The following is a 16,157-nucleotide window of genomic DNA, read 5'->3' as shown; positions in this document are numbered from 1 at the left end:
GCACAGTCGGTGCACTGACCAACACTGTATACAGGCCATTAAAACGCCCCAGCCTCAAAGTGAGGCTTGAGCAGCCGCACATTCAGGTTTGGTGCATGCTGCTAGTGTGCTTGCTTTGGCGCGTGACAGTGCCTGGTGTAAGGGTGGGGGAAGGGCAGGTGTGTTGTGTCATGCGCAGTATGAACTGCACGCACAATTAACTGGGAGCCAGTGTAGCCGAAGCTGCAAGGTTAGGTGAGTAGAGCGTGCTTTATTTTACACACAGCTGTTAGCCTTCCATGTAACGGAGTGACAGAATAGTACTTGGCAGTGAGACACTATTGATATATTCCTGCACAACGGCACCCACAGGAAACTGCCCAGTAACTGCCTGCCTCAGGAGCCCAGACAAGGTCTTGCAGCGTAATAACAAAATATGGGACGCAGCTGAGGGTGGGACGAAAGTGAAAACATGCCTTCCTGCCTGTCAGTGTATTAGTACCTCGGTCCTACCTGTCCCAGTACCATCTTGTCCCTATCACACCGGTCCTCTCCCTTCTGCAGTGGGCACCATTACAGCCACAAGTGCCTTAAGCCCCTCCCGTTGCCACTGTGACTGTGCCCCACTGTTACCTCTGACAGTGCCGCTCTCTCCACAGTGGCCTTCTTCCTCTATCACAGTGCCCCTCTCTCCACAGTGCTTTTCTCACCTGTAGCTCAGTGCCCCTCTGCTTACAGTCCCTTTCCCTCCGTATCACAATCCCCCTCCCAGCCGCAGCACTCGCTCACTCCTGTTATAGTACCCCTTGGCTCCCGCCCTCGCAGCACCCCTTCTCACCATCGCTTTGTATTAAAGCCTGCACTGGGCCCTGAATATCCATTCTTTAAAAGTTTGCGCGTGAGACCGCAAAGCCCCTCTCAGTCTTGGCCACTCGAACCAGGAGGCTTTCCCAATTCCCCCCTAACCAGAGAGAGGTTACACTGGTAATTTCTGAGCTTCCACCTGGAGAAAAATAGCACTGATTCTAAACGTGGTGTCAGAGGGGCTAGGCTGTGTTAGGCGTTCTATACCTCTCCCCCACCCCCATGAGCCTTCTGAGATCTATCACCCCACGCCGTCTCTTCACCTCTAAAGAACCATGTCCCATAAACCACTGCTGCAGACTTACAGCCTTATGTCCCTGTTGAAGAGAGATCAGAGTTTTGTCTAGTTGTAGTGTTGACTGTAGCGCAGAGGGGTAATGTAGAAGATGCACCATACAAATGACAGAACTGTATTGATGTGGATAGCTCAGTTGGTTTCTGTTTTTTATCACAGACATCCTATTGTTACTCGCTGATCATAAATTACAATCCTAATATAGCACAGGCAGCAGACTCAGTTGAATTTCGTACTTTATTAGTTAAAAAGTGTGTGTGGAAGCCTCACTGAATGGAGTTGAATGTTATACTTCATTTGAAAATAGGTGGCAGTAGGATTTTGCGACTTATAACCTGATCATGTAATAGAACTATTTGTTTGAAGCATGAGAGCGTGGTTCTCCATCAAACTGTGATCCCAATGGTATAACTGACACTTTATTATGTTTAATCAGGAATACCTTTTGTGATGGCACAAAACATCTTTTGATGGCATAAAACTTACCACAGTTAAAGAATCGCTATTGTGTCTCTTGGACAACACTGCTATGCATTGATGAGACAGGCCAAGAATGATACACTCCTGTCACCCCTCAACTTTACCTAATTAATTACTGTATATTTAATAAAGCAGAGGTGTACTCTTCTCTTGCTCTCCCTCAGTATCTGCTTTTCTTCCTCCCCTTCACACCTCACTCCTTCCCTTCTCTCCGATCTTCCTTCACTTTCTGTACTACATCCGTGTTTTCTATTAATCGCCACCTCCCCTCATTAAATGTTTTTCATTGTTCACCTTTCCATCTTTCCCTTCTACTCTTTCACACACTTTCTGCTGTCCACTCGTCTTCCTTTGCTTTTCTCCTCTTTACACTTTTTCTTCTCATCACCTTCCACTCCAATCTTGCAATCTCAATCTCTTCTTTCCACATTTCTCTTTACATTCTTTGTCTACTGTATCTATCTTTGTCTTTGGACCTCTCCAACTCCCTCTCTCCCCTTTAATTTTTTCCTTCTTGCGCAAATGTTTATATTCACTTCAGGAATCTGTGTTCTGTCTCAGGGTCATAAATTGAAATCTTGGTGTGTCCACTCATCTATACTACTATTATAAAGCGAGAACTCTCACTTTTGAGCCAGGTAAACTCGGGAACCACAGCGCCAATCTACACACCTGATACATCCTTGAAAATGTCAGCGTGTGTAGATGGACATAGGCTACATAAAATTTTTAAAAAACATAAATTAAAAAAATTAACTTTAAAAACAAAGTAGTCCCCTGAAAAAAGCGCCGGCCGCGACGTAGCGCTGGCCGCGATGCGCTTCCCGCGACGTGCGTGATGAGGGGACATGGAGCGGCGATGATGTGAGGAGCAGCGGATCAGGTAAGGCATTTAAAAACACGGAAAATGTCGGGGCAGGAGCGGGGGCGGGAAGGGGGCGGGAGGTGGTCCGTGTCCGTGTTCTGATGGCAAGAAGGAGAAGGAGGAGTCCCGTCAGCTGCTCACTTCGAGCGTAGGGGAGCGGAGCAGAGCTGACCGGCTGAGGGCTGAGGGCCGCCGAGAATGGAGCGGAGCAGGGTGGAGGAGCAATCTGCCAGCGCAGGGGGTCGGGGCTGCGGGGGTCGTGAGGTACATCACACCTACCTCTGCTAGCTCCACCACATGCTGCCCCCAGCCCCCTTCTGCCCCGGCCAAAAAATGCAGCCCCCAGCCCCCTTCTGCCCCAGGCAACGCTGGGGCGGGCTGCTAGTCTTTAGATAAAATTAGTCCAATTGAGCTCAATAACAACATTTATTATTTGGTGTCAAGGCCCCCCTCTAGTGAATATGTGCTTTACAAACTTACATGGTGCGTTTCTCCTCTATCCATTAATTTCTTCCTTCACATTCTTTTCCTATTTACTCCTTCTTTGATCCATTACTTATTTATTTCCTTACTCCAGTGCTCCTCTTCCTGCCTGCATTTGTTGCCGCCTTCTTTAGTGTATTCCTTCCTTCATCCTTTCCTTTCTTTTAAACCGCACAGTACAAGCACCTTTCCTTTCGTTTGCAGAGCTGCCTCAAGTCCTCAAATGACATTTTCTAAAGCTGCATTTTGAGATTTACATACATTCTCTAATTTGAGTTCACGTTTAAGTTGTTGTCATAGGCTTTCTATATGTTATATTATGTTATTTTATATTGATTTGTATAGTGCACTAATCACCCAGGAAGTTATACAGGGGCTTGGGCAGGTGTGTGGGTGTGAGATGCCTGAGGTGCTTTTGTGAAGAGCCAGGCCTTCAGCTTCTTGCAGAACTCAAGAAGTGAGGAAGTGGCTGTGATGGGTTGAGGCTTGTGGATGTGGGTGGAGCCAATAAAGGAAGTGGGTGGGGGCACTGGAGGAAGTGGGCGGGCCTGTGGACATGGGTGTGGCCTCTATAAAAACTGTGAAAACCTGCACTTCATATTTTACAAATTAAGCCCTGGAGGGCACTGTATAGTAGGAACACAAGCAGCACAGGAGATGCAGTAGCAAGAGGAGACAATTTGCTCATTAGTCAATTGAAGAGGGGCTTTTGTACAGCTTCATAGATTAGATTGAGTGTTTTCTAATGCACAATTTGCTTGGCTGAACAATAGCCTCTTGGGCCTTCATAAAGAGCAGCCTTGTTAATTGTGATATGTATGGTAACTGCTGGTTCTGGAAATTTTGCAATTACAAATGTTGTGATAAATATCGGTAGTTCACACCTTCCAAAGTTTATAGGGGGCAATATGCTTGTTATTCTATTTGGTGCATTAAGCACTAAACTTTGCATGTTATTCCCAATAAACTCATAATTGTGTAGCATTTATGCGATTCCACAAGGAGGGCAATGGGCGAAAAACGGTCCAGCATACACGCCCCCAAGCAGAAATGTCAGATTGGGGAATCTGATTCCTCAGGAGCAAGAGCCCTCACATACACAAATGAGTGTCTTGCTTCATCATCGGACAGCTCCTCATTGGGCCAGCTCTGCAATGCCCAACAGGCCCCGCGAGGGCGATCTGTGCCGGAGTTCTTTCCATAGCTTCCATTTCTAGGCATTCATTCTTTTTAACGATAACAAGGGGTCCCATATACAAAATTAATTAGGGTATCCCTTAATTGTGTTAACCTCACACTACACCAGTCTATTCACATTATCACACCTAACACGGCACCTCATCCTTATTGGCAAAAAACAAAAGAACTCCTGTGAAGAGCCCCCTCGCGAGGTCTGTTGGGCATTGCAGCGACAGCGACAGATTTGTCTGCATCAAACGTGAAATGTTGGACGTTTGAAATTGAGCGGCTGCAGTGGCCGTTTTACCATTAGGGCGTTTGGGCGTTGCTCCACCTATAATTATCAGGCAATTTATTCGAGCGGCGCGTTAATAAAAGTTTTATGAATTAACGCGCCGCTCGAATAAATTGCCCGATAATTATTGCCCTGCGGCCGTGGTGTGTGTCATGGACATGGTCAGTATGCACTGTCTGACACTGGGTGGTGCTGGACTGACTCTGTGCCGGCACAGTGCGCACTCACTGCGCATGTGGTGTTTGCCCGGCAGGGTTTCTCCAGCTAGCAAACTATGTGGTTTTAAAAAAAACAACAGATTAGGGGTTTGCCTGCCTAATGCAACGTACCCCATTGCTGAAAAAACGAACGACGTTTTTTTAAGGCTCAGCCCAATCCTGATGCTACTCTCTTTAGAGAGCAGCTCTCCTCTAAAGAGAGCAGCATCAGGATTGGCTACTACTGGGTCTCGGCAAGTTGGCAGCCATTACTAATTAGTCTAGGTGCCAACGGGACCCCAGAGCAGAGATGGTGCGGACCCGGTCAAGTGAAGACAAGGAAAGTTTTTTATTTTATTTATCCCCACCCCCCTGACCCCCACTGTGAGCGAGCCGTGTATTCTCAGTATTGGTAGCAAGTTTGCCTTTGATGAGCAGAGTGCTAGCTAGATGAGTGAAGGCAGAATTGTTCTAATGAGAACCTGGAGCCGAGGCTGGTAGGGCTCGAGTTTTGGAGGGGAGACCGACGAGGTGGAGCTTTGCCCGGGTTGAGTCTTTAATATTTCGGTCACCTCACGTTCGTTTGTTTGCAAGATGAGTTTGCTCTGATCCGCGTCCAGTGTTCAAGACTCGTGGGTCCGTCTAATCTTCCCTTTCTTTTAAGTCCTCTCTATTTCTCATGTTTTACAAGCTATTTATTATCCTTCTCCTGTTGTTTATCTTGTTTAGTCTTTTACACTTTCGTCTTTGGTACAAACTGCTTCTTTATTGACATTTCCTGTTCCTTCCACTGGAATTCTGTGACATTAATTCACGTTTTTTGTCTTTCTTATTAAGTCTGCACTGGCGAGGGTGGGGGGAAAGTTACACATCATTATTGTAAGTTTAACATCTAAATATGGCAATTGACAAGAGAAAGGTGACCTGTCATGATCGGAAAAGGACCTGCCACTGCACCGCAATATGTGTGGCAGAGTTTTAGTATCTTTATTGTCAACGATTTTTGTGTTAAAACGGAATATTGTAGAGTAGTGGCAAATGCAGCAAATCAACAATTATGCAGAAAACGCGGCAGCTGCCAATTCCTGTACCCTGGTTCTGGTTGAGGGAGAGTAAGTTCATCTTCAAATTTGACTGAGAGGCCCTCGATTGCCAAGTTCATGACGCTGCTATCACTGCCCTAGGTTGTGATGGTTATGCTACAGAAGCCGAGGACAGGCTCTGTTTCATTATATGTAACTCATCTGGTGTGAGTAGGGCACGTGCCTTAGAGGTTTTACATCTTGCGAGTCTTAAGGTCGAGTATTTCCTATTTGGCACCACTGAGGGGTTTGGCGGAAGTTGGGGGTGGTGGACGTTACAAAGGGGGGGGGAGCTTTAGATTGCTTCTACGTGCTAAATATGTACCTAATCCCTGGTGGACTTCATGCTTATGACGTTCTGGACAACATCTTTTTATCCCCTGCACTGTGCCCATCTCAGGAGTATTGATGTCAGCCCGTTACTAGTGGGACGCTGGCATCTCCATTTGAAAGGCTCTCTGTGCCTCTCTCAGCAATCGGCCTATTTAACCCTTTATTGCCCACAAGCAAAAAGGCAAAAAGCCAAGAACATAAGTTTTATTTTTCATTTCAGAAGTTTACATGTACGAGCTACATGCAAAACTTAGGCAGTGGCAACTCTTTTTTTTGTAAAGTTTAACCCATCACCTTTCAATTGGATATTGCTATATTCAGATGCTCCGATGGTAATAATGTGCACAGCTTTGCCCAGACACTTCTAACAGTTGCTGAAATGTCAATAAGAGACTGCTACATCATACACATAACTTGCTGTGCTTAGCCTCATAATGTATCTTATAAATTGGTGATCCGTTGCTGCATAATTTCAGTGGCCCTGTATATAAAACCATCCACCATTCCTGTCTTTGTCATATGGTTTTTACATTTTGACAGAGGTATTGAGTCTATTTGAAAAATCTGCTAGCTTTCCTTGTTAAAACTAGGCCTAACTTTTGAATAGTCACCAGGAGTTTGAGGGTAGAGAAGGAGCAGGACTAGGGGCTACCTGAGGCTGAAGCTCCATGTGTTTTTCTTACGACGGTCAGCCTCGTTCGCTACGCTCCCTCGCCATAGGGCACTCATCCCGAACCGTTACGCCCTACCACTTTCAAATGTCACCAGCCGCCACTGAGCGGCTGCAATAGCAGAAGTGATTTATGACTGTGAAGAGAGAAGGGGGGTGAGACTGGGGGCTGGAAGGAGTGGGTATAGACAGCTACTGGTCAGAGGAGAGGTGAAATGAGAGAACTTTTGTTTGCGAAAAGTTGCAGAGAGGCAGATTGTTATCCAACACCTCGAGCCAAGAGATAGTTGAAGATTTTAAAATGGAAGTGATGCTTGAAAGTAGGTAAAGTGAGTGTTTTTTCCTGTTTAGTTACTCTCCCAACCCTAGCCCCTCTTTCTAGCCAAAGTCCACATCCCCAAAAAATACCAGTATACCTTCGAAATGCATACATATTTTGTTGATGAAGGACTGTTTTTAGGGATATTGAGTGGCCTTCCACTGCTCAGCCACATAGCAGGGTCAGCCTGCACAGGCAGTGAAATGATAAGAAGAACAAGGGCATTTGGAGAAGGGAGACAGGTAGGTCTCAAAGGGGGTTCTGAAATGCGAGTGACCTGGGCAAATAATAATTAGCAATTAATCGGAAATCTAGACTATGGGGTAAAACAAAAAGATGTAAAAAAACATTCTTGAATTTTAGAATTGATCAGAATTGCATCTACCTCCATTAGCATTACTCTACTTAAATGTTTCCCTATTTTAGTGTCTGAATTGTTCTAATGCAGAGATTTTTCACAGATTTCCAAATACATTGCTGTTTATTCATAGAAGATAGTATATTGAGTTCTGTGGTTTGGCACAACCTTCATCACACAACACTAGGGGGCATATTTACTAATAGTTCAAGCAACGCAGAACTGCAAGGCAAGTTGTGGCACTGCGCTGCATGGAAGAGAAAGAGCTCAACAGCGCCGTATTCACCAAAATATGGGGCTGGTCAGTTCCCGCTCTGCAATGGTGCACTTGTGGCTGCCTAGCTCTAACAAAGGCACCCTGGCGCCATGGTGCAAAGGTTTCTACGTTATGGTCAAGATTGCCTTTGTGCAGGCAGGGAAACTTTCCTGCACAAAACAAAATTCAAAACAAATTCTTACAGGAAATGCAGTACACATGGAAAGAGGGGGTCAGAAGGAGAAATGGATATATTTATCCTTGTTACGCTTCTATCGGTTAGATTCACCGTTTTGAAACAAATGCCGGCTTATAAGTCTTTGTACGTCTGGGTTTACTTCAGAATACATGGGTGGATGTATGGGGACACCAATGCTCCACTCATGTAACGCACACTCATTGCAAAGTAACAAAAGGCAGCGCGATGCACTGCCTTCCTTTCGTTACTTCGCATTTACTAAGCAACATAAAGCCACACAAATTGACTTTACTTGGTTACTTAGTAGACCCCATATTATTTTTTACACTATAATAGTGACGCAGACCTGATGCAAAGTCTTAGTTACTCTGGGCCTGGGCACTGCCTCCCAGAAAAGCGACTTTAAGAGTGCTTTGAAGCCCTTACACTGTGCCCTACCAGGCTGGGCATCGTGGAAAGGAGAAGCAGAAGAAATATCAGGCCTATTATTTAGTAATTACTAACCAGCTGTAACCTTGGCGTCGAAGCACACCGGGTTGGTTTTAGACCTTCCTGGTGGGGCCCAATGTTGAAGCATGTCACCAACCAGGTTGGTGAGTGAGGGCCTTCTAAAAGAATCTAATATAATTCTTTTTCCATTTGTCCACTCCTCCTCTCCCACAGCAGTCTTTAAAAAGGTGATCAACAAGACAGTCCGGAAGGAATCAGTGCTGCAGGACAAAGCCGCTCTAATAGAGCGGGCACATGGTTGGCTTACAGTTCAATTGTACACCGTGCCTTTGCCTCAAACCTATCTGCAGATAGGTTTCACTAAAAAAATAAAAGAGAAATTTCTGAAATTTCGCCTGGGGCTACTGCCTTCAGCGGCCACTTGCCTCCATGGCTACGGCCACATCACCAACAAGATGCCGACTTTGTGGGGACGGAAAGGAAAACATAGTCCACTTGATTACCAGCTGTACCGAGCTCACTCAAGATCGACGAGTCTTCCTGAGACCGCTTTTTAACTTCCACAAGATACAGACCTGTAGACAAGCAGTCCTGGCCTGCTTTAAAGGGGACAACATCCAACTGAGTTGTCGAATGGTAACATTTCTTGAAAGAGCAGAGGCCCGCTTGAAAACATTGAAGGAACCAACCAAAATGTCCAATACTTTAAATGTTCCAAGGGATGAGCTTAACGGTACCCCAGAAGACCAACTCCTACATTGACACTTTTTGACTCTCATACTAGATCATTTTTGATAAGATGATAAGCCCCTTCCTATTGTGTTGTCGATATTTTATCCAGTATTCCCGTTTACTTCCTTTATGTACAGAATCTTAGTTTTTTTAACATGTTTAACTCAGATACACGTTTTATAAATTGAAGCTTCTTCTTTCATTAACATTGTAAAGGTTTTAAATAACCATGTACAATAAAGTATTATTATCACTCACTCCTCCTCTCATTGAGAGGCACACTCTTTCGTTGATTTGATTGTATTACATAGGGAGACCAAGAGTATACCTTCAATTTAAAAACCCTCTCTTTCTTGTTGATTACTATACTATTATTTAGAAAATCATATAACATCTCTCTCTTTAGTTTTGAACAACCAATTCTTTTTAGGGGATACCTCCAAACATGGCGACACAATACTAGGGTGAACAGCAAAATACACAAGATGATGGATGGAATGTTGCACAATGACAAAACATTCACTCCCAGTCACAGATCTGGGTTTAATCCATCGTTATTTTGCTCACCAAGCCACCCCAGTTCAGACATGGCCATATGCAAATCAGTCTTGACCCTGTGCCTCATGGGAACAGTCCAGCCCGAACTGCCAAGCCATGTCTTCCCTGGCCGGGAATCAAGCATCCTAGGACCGGTTTCTGGCTATCAGCTGTCTTCAGCCAGGATAACTTGACTCCAGTGGCTTAGTGAGCACGGGACCCACGTCTGGGCATACCCTTCCCACATAGGGTGAACAGCAAAACACACAAGATGATGGATGGAATGTTGCACATTGGCAAAACATTTACCCCCAGTCACAGATCTGGGTTTAATCCAACGTTATTTTGCTCACCAAGCCACCCCAGTTCAGACATGGCCATATGCATATCAGTCTTGACCCTGTGCCTCATGGGAACAGTCCAGCCCGAACTGCCAAGCCATGTCTTCCCTGGACCGGAATCAAGCATCCTAGTAACGGTTTCTGGCTATCAGCTGTCTTCAGCCAAGATAGCTTGACTCCAGTGACTTAGTGAGCACGGGACCCACGTCTGGGCATACCCTTCCCACATAGGGTGAACAGCAAAACACACAAAATGATGGACAGAATGACACAATACTAGGGATTATAATTACATAACAGCTATTTTCCCCTTCTATTACCCCTTTTTATCCTTGCCAACTGGGAGCAGGAACAAAACTTTGGCTCACTAGTTAGGTACATTTTTAAATATCACCTACACCACTCCCCCTACACTGCACTACACATATCCTCACAAAATAAGTGCTCCTACGTAACTCCGCAAGTCGTAGCACGACCCAAGCAGTAGATGCTTGGGATGTCCCCAATGATGAAGCATGTCACCTAGGGGCAACCCTGGGTGAGTGAGGGGACTCAAGAAAATAAATGTTTCTTTTCGGCTAACATAGATTGGTTTCCACCCAATTGGTGAACCACCCGTATGTCCTTGGCTAGGTTCTTTTGATCTGTTATCCACTGATCCGTTTATCATGGACAAACACAAACACAAGCACTCACCTTGGTATGCAAACGCTTATCCTCCTGAAGGTAGGTGTCTCCTATGTAAGTGCTGTTCATATCAGGCGGAAAAATGGTCATCACAGGTGTACTCGTGGTCATCACAGGTGTACTCGTTCTCATCGTTCTGGATGGAACATTTTGCGTTGATGTTGGGACCCCCTCCTTTTTTGCTGGGACCTTCTCCTTCGATGTTAGTGATTCCTCTTTTTTTCCTTGAGGCTCATCATTTTTTGCTGCAACTTCATCCTTGTTTTCTGCGAGTTCATTCTTTTTTGCTGCAGTATCTTCTTTTTTTGCTGGCACTCCATTCGCCTCTGGCGATACATTGTCTTTTTTTGATGGTGCCTCTTCCTTTTTTGCTCCGGCTTCCTCCACCTTGCCTTGGACTTGTTTTGATGGTGCCTCTTTCTTTTTTGCTGGGGCTTCCTCCACTTTGCCTTGGATTTGTTTTGATGGTTCCTCTACCTTTTTTGCTGGGGCTTCCTCCACTTTGCCTTGGTCTTGTTTTGATGGTTCCTCTACCTTTTTTGCTGGGGCTTCCTCCACTTTGCCTTGGTCTTGTTTTGATGGTGCCTCTTCCTTTTTTGCTGGGGCTTCCTCCACTTTGCCTTCAAATTGTTTTGATGGTGATGGTTCTTCTTTTGCTGGTACCTCATTCTTTTCATCTGAAGCCTCCATCTGTATTGGAAGAGGCTCCTCCTGCTTTGATAGCATGTCTTTATTTTGTGCAGATGCCTCTTTCTGTACTGAAGCAGGCTCTTCTTTTCTTGATGGTATTTCTTTCTTTTTTGCTATGGTTTTCTCTTTTATTGGGAGTTCCTCCTTTACTTCTTCCTTAACTGGCTCTTCTTTTATTTCTGCACCCTCATCAGTCAGAAATACTACCTCAGCTTTCATTTCTGAGGCCTCTTCCTTCTCAGGCACTTGGGCATTTTCCTTTGAATTTGCAGCCTTTCCATTCAGTTCCCAAATATCCATGTTTGCCATTGAGTGTTTCTGTGCCCTGATCAAGGTTTGAAACAAGAATACATGTCAGACATTCTTTCAAAGTTAGATACAACATGCTAATCTCAAGTGCAGTCTTCAAACCAGGGCGTTTAAACTAATTATTCTGTATGAATGTGATCATTTGCTCTTGTCTACCAAATCATTTAAGACCAAAATATAACGTTTTAAAAGACATGCATCAGAGGGGTACGGATGTCCTGGAACAATAATTACAGGTCAATACAAAACTTTAACTCACTCCAATCAAATTAAGCCATGGGTAGATTTCAAAGACTGTCTTCTAACCTTTCTTGCTACACATCTAAATATTACGAATCATCTCCCTAAATGCACAGAACATGAGCACGACTGAGCAGCAAGGTGTGAACGGACTCGTCAATGCAATTAAATCAAACAAAACAACCATCAAAGCTTTGTGCTGCACAGTTGGCCAAAAAGGACGTCCCTAGCCCACATACTCCCGGTGTGTCATCTGTCAGCACCGGCCTCTCCTGTGGGCCAGCTGACATGCATCACCACAGTGAGGTCCAACCTCATGGCATGCCTTGCGGTAAAACTTTGTTCAGAGTCTCGTTCGTTTTAGGGGGCAGCCCTTCTGTAATATCCTTGTATATCACCCTGCAGCACCACACACCACGAGAGCTGCTTCTTTGCCCCTAAGAAATGGCCCTATATAATATCCGCCAATATAAGCGCCAGGACGCCTATATAAGATAGTCAGTGTGCTCTACACATTTTGTAACATATAATTACGTCACATCATATCACATAAACAGAACACAACATAAGTAGTTAACAGAAAATGTCTTAATGACAAAACAGAGGATGGCTTGAATATTTCGGTAACAGTGAAACTGAGCCCTCCAGACTTAACATTCTGAAGCCAAAACTGAATAATGAGTCTTTTTGCAGTGGGGTTAAATTGTTTGCCATTTGATCAAGGTACTACGGGTTTTATATATTGTGCCTCTCATGTACCTAAGTACTAAGTCGAGCAATATCACGCAAATTTCAAATAATGAAGTTCTCATGTTTGCCAATTGGTAGTTCATTTGAATGTTTGTCAGGAGGAGTACGTGGAAATGAGGTGAGCTTGAAGTGAACAGAACAACAGTGCTTTCAATGTTAATGGTAAGTGTTTGGATTTTTACACTTTTCCGAGGAGGGTATGGGGGCAGCCGAGAACCGCGAGGTCTGCCCCGGGCAGATTGGTAGGGGGTGCGGCACCAGATGGGTGCAGCCATTTTGTGGCTTTTGGGCTACTTTGGGGCTAGCCCAAATGTAGTCCAATCTCAAAAGAGAGCCCAAGGCTACTTAGGGACTGTTGGCGCCTGCCCAGTCACCATTTTAGCTACTGGTACCTGGTGGCTGGGAGCGCTGTGGGTGTAGGCGGTTTTTGTCAGGAGTTGTTGGTTCAAGGTCAGTTTCTTTCCATTATTCGTTTCTGTCTGATAATGTCTGGTGAAGACTACAGGGTGCTCGAAGCCATTCGCCTGCTTAGCGAGGCAGGGCAAATGGATTTGCTTGTGGGCCCTCAGGGAGGGGCGCACCCCATGAAGCGGGCGTGGCAGCGGACGTTTTTGCCTGCTCAACGCCACGCAAGGCTGCAAAGCTGCAGGTGAGGAAACAGGGCTGCGCTGATGTCAGGGACGGCGGTTCGAGTGCGGGCGGGGTGGGGGCGAGGGCCGCGACTGCAAGGAAATCTAGGCGGGGGAGCGGCGGAGGCGTCTCCCCTCCGCCCTCGCGCAGCTGTTCTGACCGCCCGGTGCTTTGGGGGCGGTCACGGCGGTGAGGGAGGAGTGGGCAGGGCCCGGGGAGTTGGCAGTGGCAGCACGGGCACCTGCGGGGAGTGCGGAGGGCCTGGGGGAGAGAACCTGTATCGGGGGGCACGGGGAGCGCCTTCCCGCCAAGAGAGCCCGGCGTGTATGAACGCTCCAGGGGTAGGGGAGCTTATGAGGAGGGGTGGGCAGGGCCGGATAGCATGGGTGGGGAGGCATGGGCGCTTGAGCATGGCAGGAGGGGAGAAGTGGGCATGAGTAGGTGCACGGGGTGGACAGAGAGCCCCTCCCCAGAGCAGGCCGCCTCAGGCAGGGGCCGGGCCCCTACAACGAAGGCAGTTCAAGCAAAGGGGGTGGGGGATTGGTGCCGGGGGGGATAGCCGCAGGGGCACAGGTGGATGGGGGGCTTAGGATGAGCCCCCCCTTGGAGGTGAAGGCGGAGGGCGGTGGCACAGGGAGAGCGGAGGGTGGGCGGAGTAGCGGAGGGGCCTGGGGGAGTAGGGGTTGGCAGGCAGAGGTGGGGGATACGTCAACGCTGCTGTAGGAATCGGAAGGGGGGCAGGTGTTGGGGGCTTGGCGTGGATCGAGGACGAGGAGGATGGGGGAGGGTAAGTGGCCCTTAGAACCGTCAGTAGGGCGTGGGCGGCAGGTGTGCGGGGGCAGGGAGGCGATATGGGGGCATGGGTGAGGTGCAGGCTAAGGGACCCCGCACACCAGTCCTGTTGTTTGTTTTTCAGGAGGAGGTGCGCCGCGGGGTTTCAGACTTGGCAGGGCTGGGGACGGCCTAATGGTGTTAAGACAAAGGGAGTGCTGAGCCTCCCACGGCGTGCCCCGTACCGGCGGGATATCCCGTTGCGGCCGGCACAAAAAGGCCCTCTGCAGGCTCACCGACCCCTACACCCACAGGGCCGCTACGGCTTGGGGAGCAACACCGGAGGAGGAACGATGCGCATGTTGTTTTTACTGTTGCTAGAAGGATGCAGTTGTGCCGCCGGCCTGAAGAGCTGGCGCCTATAGGGATGTGCAGATAATTGATGATGATGATGATAGTCTGGAGGAAGGGGAGTTGAGAGATGGTGAGGGTGGATGGGGCCGAGTAATCGTGTTGATAGTGTGTTGAAGGTGTCACGACGTCAGGTGGAGAGTACGGGCCGGGCTTTGCGCTGGGAGGAGAGAGCGGCCTCCTTGGCTCCAGGTACACGGGCAGCGCTGGCATCGTGCATGGTCTCAGTGGGGGTGGGGGGGAAGGGATAGAGGGGACAGGTTACGGAAGGGGAAGTATGTGTCTGACAAAGGGGTGGGCCCAGATGCAGAGATGGCAGTGCCAGTAGGTCCGGCGCCGGTGGACAAAAAGGACTCGGGTGTGGGGCCCTCGGAGCCGGGGGTTGATGGGCCCAAGGGTAGCGGGGCAGCCGGGGCCGTGGGTGGGGCTGGGGCAGCGGGTGCTGGCGCGACCGAGGAGGACGAGGTGAAAGTGGTGAGTAAGGAATTGAAGGTCAAATGGTTGCCGTACACGGGGGTCACAAAGCCGTTAGGGGCTCATTTGATGTTGACTACCAGGAGCGTATCTGGAAGGGGGAGTATGTGGAGATATTAAAACTCCTGCACTGGGAAGTGAGGGCAAAGGAAGGCTCGAAGGAGGAGGAGTAGGAACTCCATAAGTGGTCGAAAGTGCCCCTTATGATCGAGAATTGGACGGTGGCCTTCCTAATTTTCACCAGCGTGTATTGCAAGAAGATTCCCGAGCGGTCGGTGTCCATGTTTAAATATTTGGAAGTCATCAGGAAGGCCCAGATCACGGGGGAGGTTACGCGTGGGTACAGTACGACAAGGAGTTTAGGGCCCGCATGGCATGGGACCCCGAGGCAAAATGGGGTGAGCTGGACACTGATTTGTGGCAGCACATGATGGGTCTAGCTGGGTCGAGTAAGAACATATTTATGGCGAGCGGGCTGCCTATTGTCTATCAGCCCTTTCAGGGCGGCCCCACCCGAGGTGGGGTAGCGGCAGGGGTCAAGGGCCAGTCAGGTTTCCCAGGCACATGTTGGGATTACAATAAAGGGGCATGCACTAGGGAGTATTACCGGTTCCAACATGAATGTTTGGGCTGTGGAAAGAGTGGGCAGCCCTTGTCAAATGCTGGGGAGCTAAGGGTCAGCAGCAGGGTGGACAGCAAGGGCAGGCAGGGGTGTTTTGGTCAGCGACACAGCAGCAGTCTGGGGTAGGTAGTGGGGCCAAGGGGCCTGGGCCGAAAGGCTCTTACTCCAGTTAGAGTTGACCGCTTGATAGCAGCTCTACAGAATTATCCGGACATGGGGGCTGCAGATCGCATGCGGACGGGGTTTTTGGAGGGGTTTCGAGTGGGCTACGAGGGACCCAGGGTTCGGAGGTGGGCTGACAAATTGAAGTCGGCTAAGGAGCACCCTGAGGTGGAGGAGGACAGGCTGGAGAAGGAGGTGAGAGAAGGCCGCATGGTAGACCTTTTCAGGATTGGCCGTTGGTTCATTTGATTGTGTCCCCCTTTGGGGTAGTGCCAAATAAGGAGAAGGGGCAGTTTTGCCTCATTCAACATTTGTCGTGGCCCGAAGGTGGCTAGGTAAACGACTCGTTCGCAGTGGGGGAGAATCCGTGGGTTAGCCAAGGACGCAGCTGTGGTACATAGGCAACAAAGGATGTTGCAGCTGGTTTTAGGGTCCCTGGTGCGCTCGACTAAGGTGACGTACTTGACAGCATGGGAGGAGTTTGTGGCTTCTGGGGC

At 48.0% G+C, this 16,157-nt stretch overlaps 1 protein-coding gene across 1 annotated transcript in view; it reads right to left on the bottom strand.

Moving 5' to 3' along the window:
* The window catches only part of LOC147702407 (uncharacterized), a 281,334-nt gene that overhangs the window by 171,196 nt on the left and 93,981 nt on the right, over positions 1–16,157 (bottom strand). The window contains exon 2 of the mRNA XM_086928790.1: positions 10,611–11,616. Coding sequence (XP_086784916.1) covers positions 10,611–11,616 — 1,006 coding nt within the window. The remainder of the gene's footprint in view (positions 1–10,610; positions 11,617–16,157) is intronic.

The sequence above is a fragment of the Lissotriton vulgaris genome, chromosome 7 (assembly GCF_964263255.1).
Source record: "Lissotriton vulgaris chromosome 7, aLisVul1.2, whole genome shotgun sequence".
Taxonomy (NCBI): domain Eukaryota; kingdom Metazoa; phylum Chordata; class Amphibia; order Caudata; family Salamandridae; genus Lissotriton; species Lissotriton vulgaris.
Note: the sequence above shows the minus strand (reverse complement) of the source record. Positions and strands in the feature narration are given on the sequence as shown.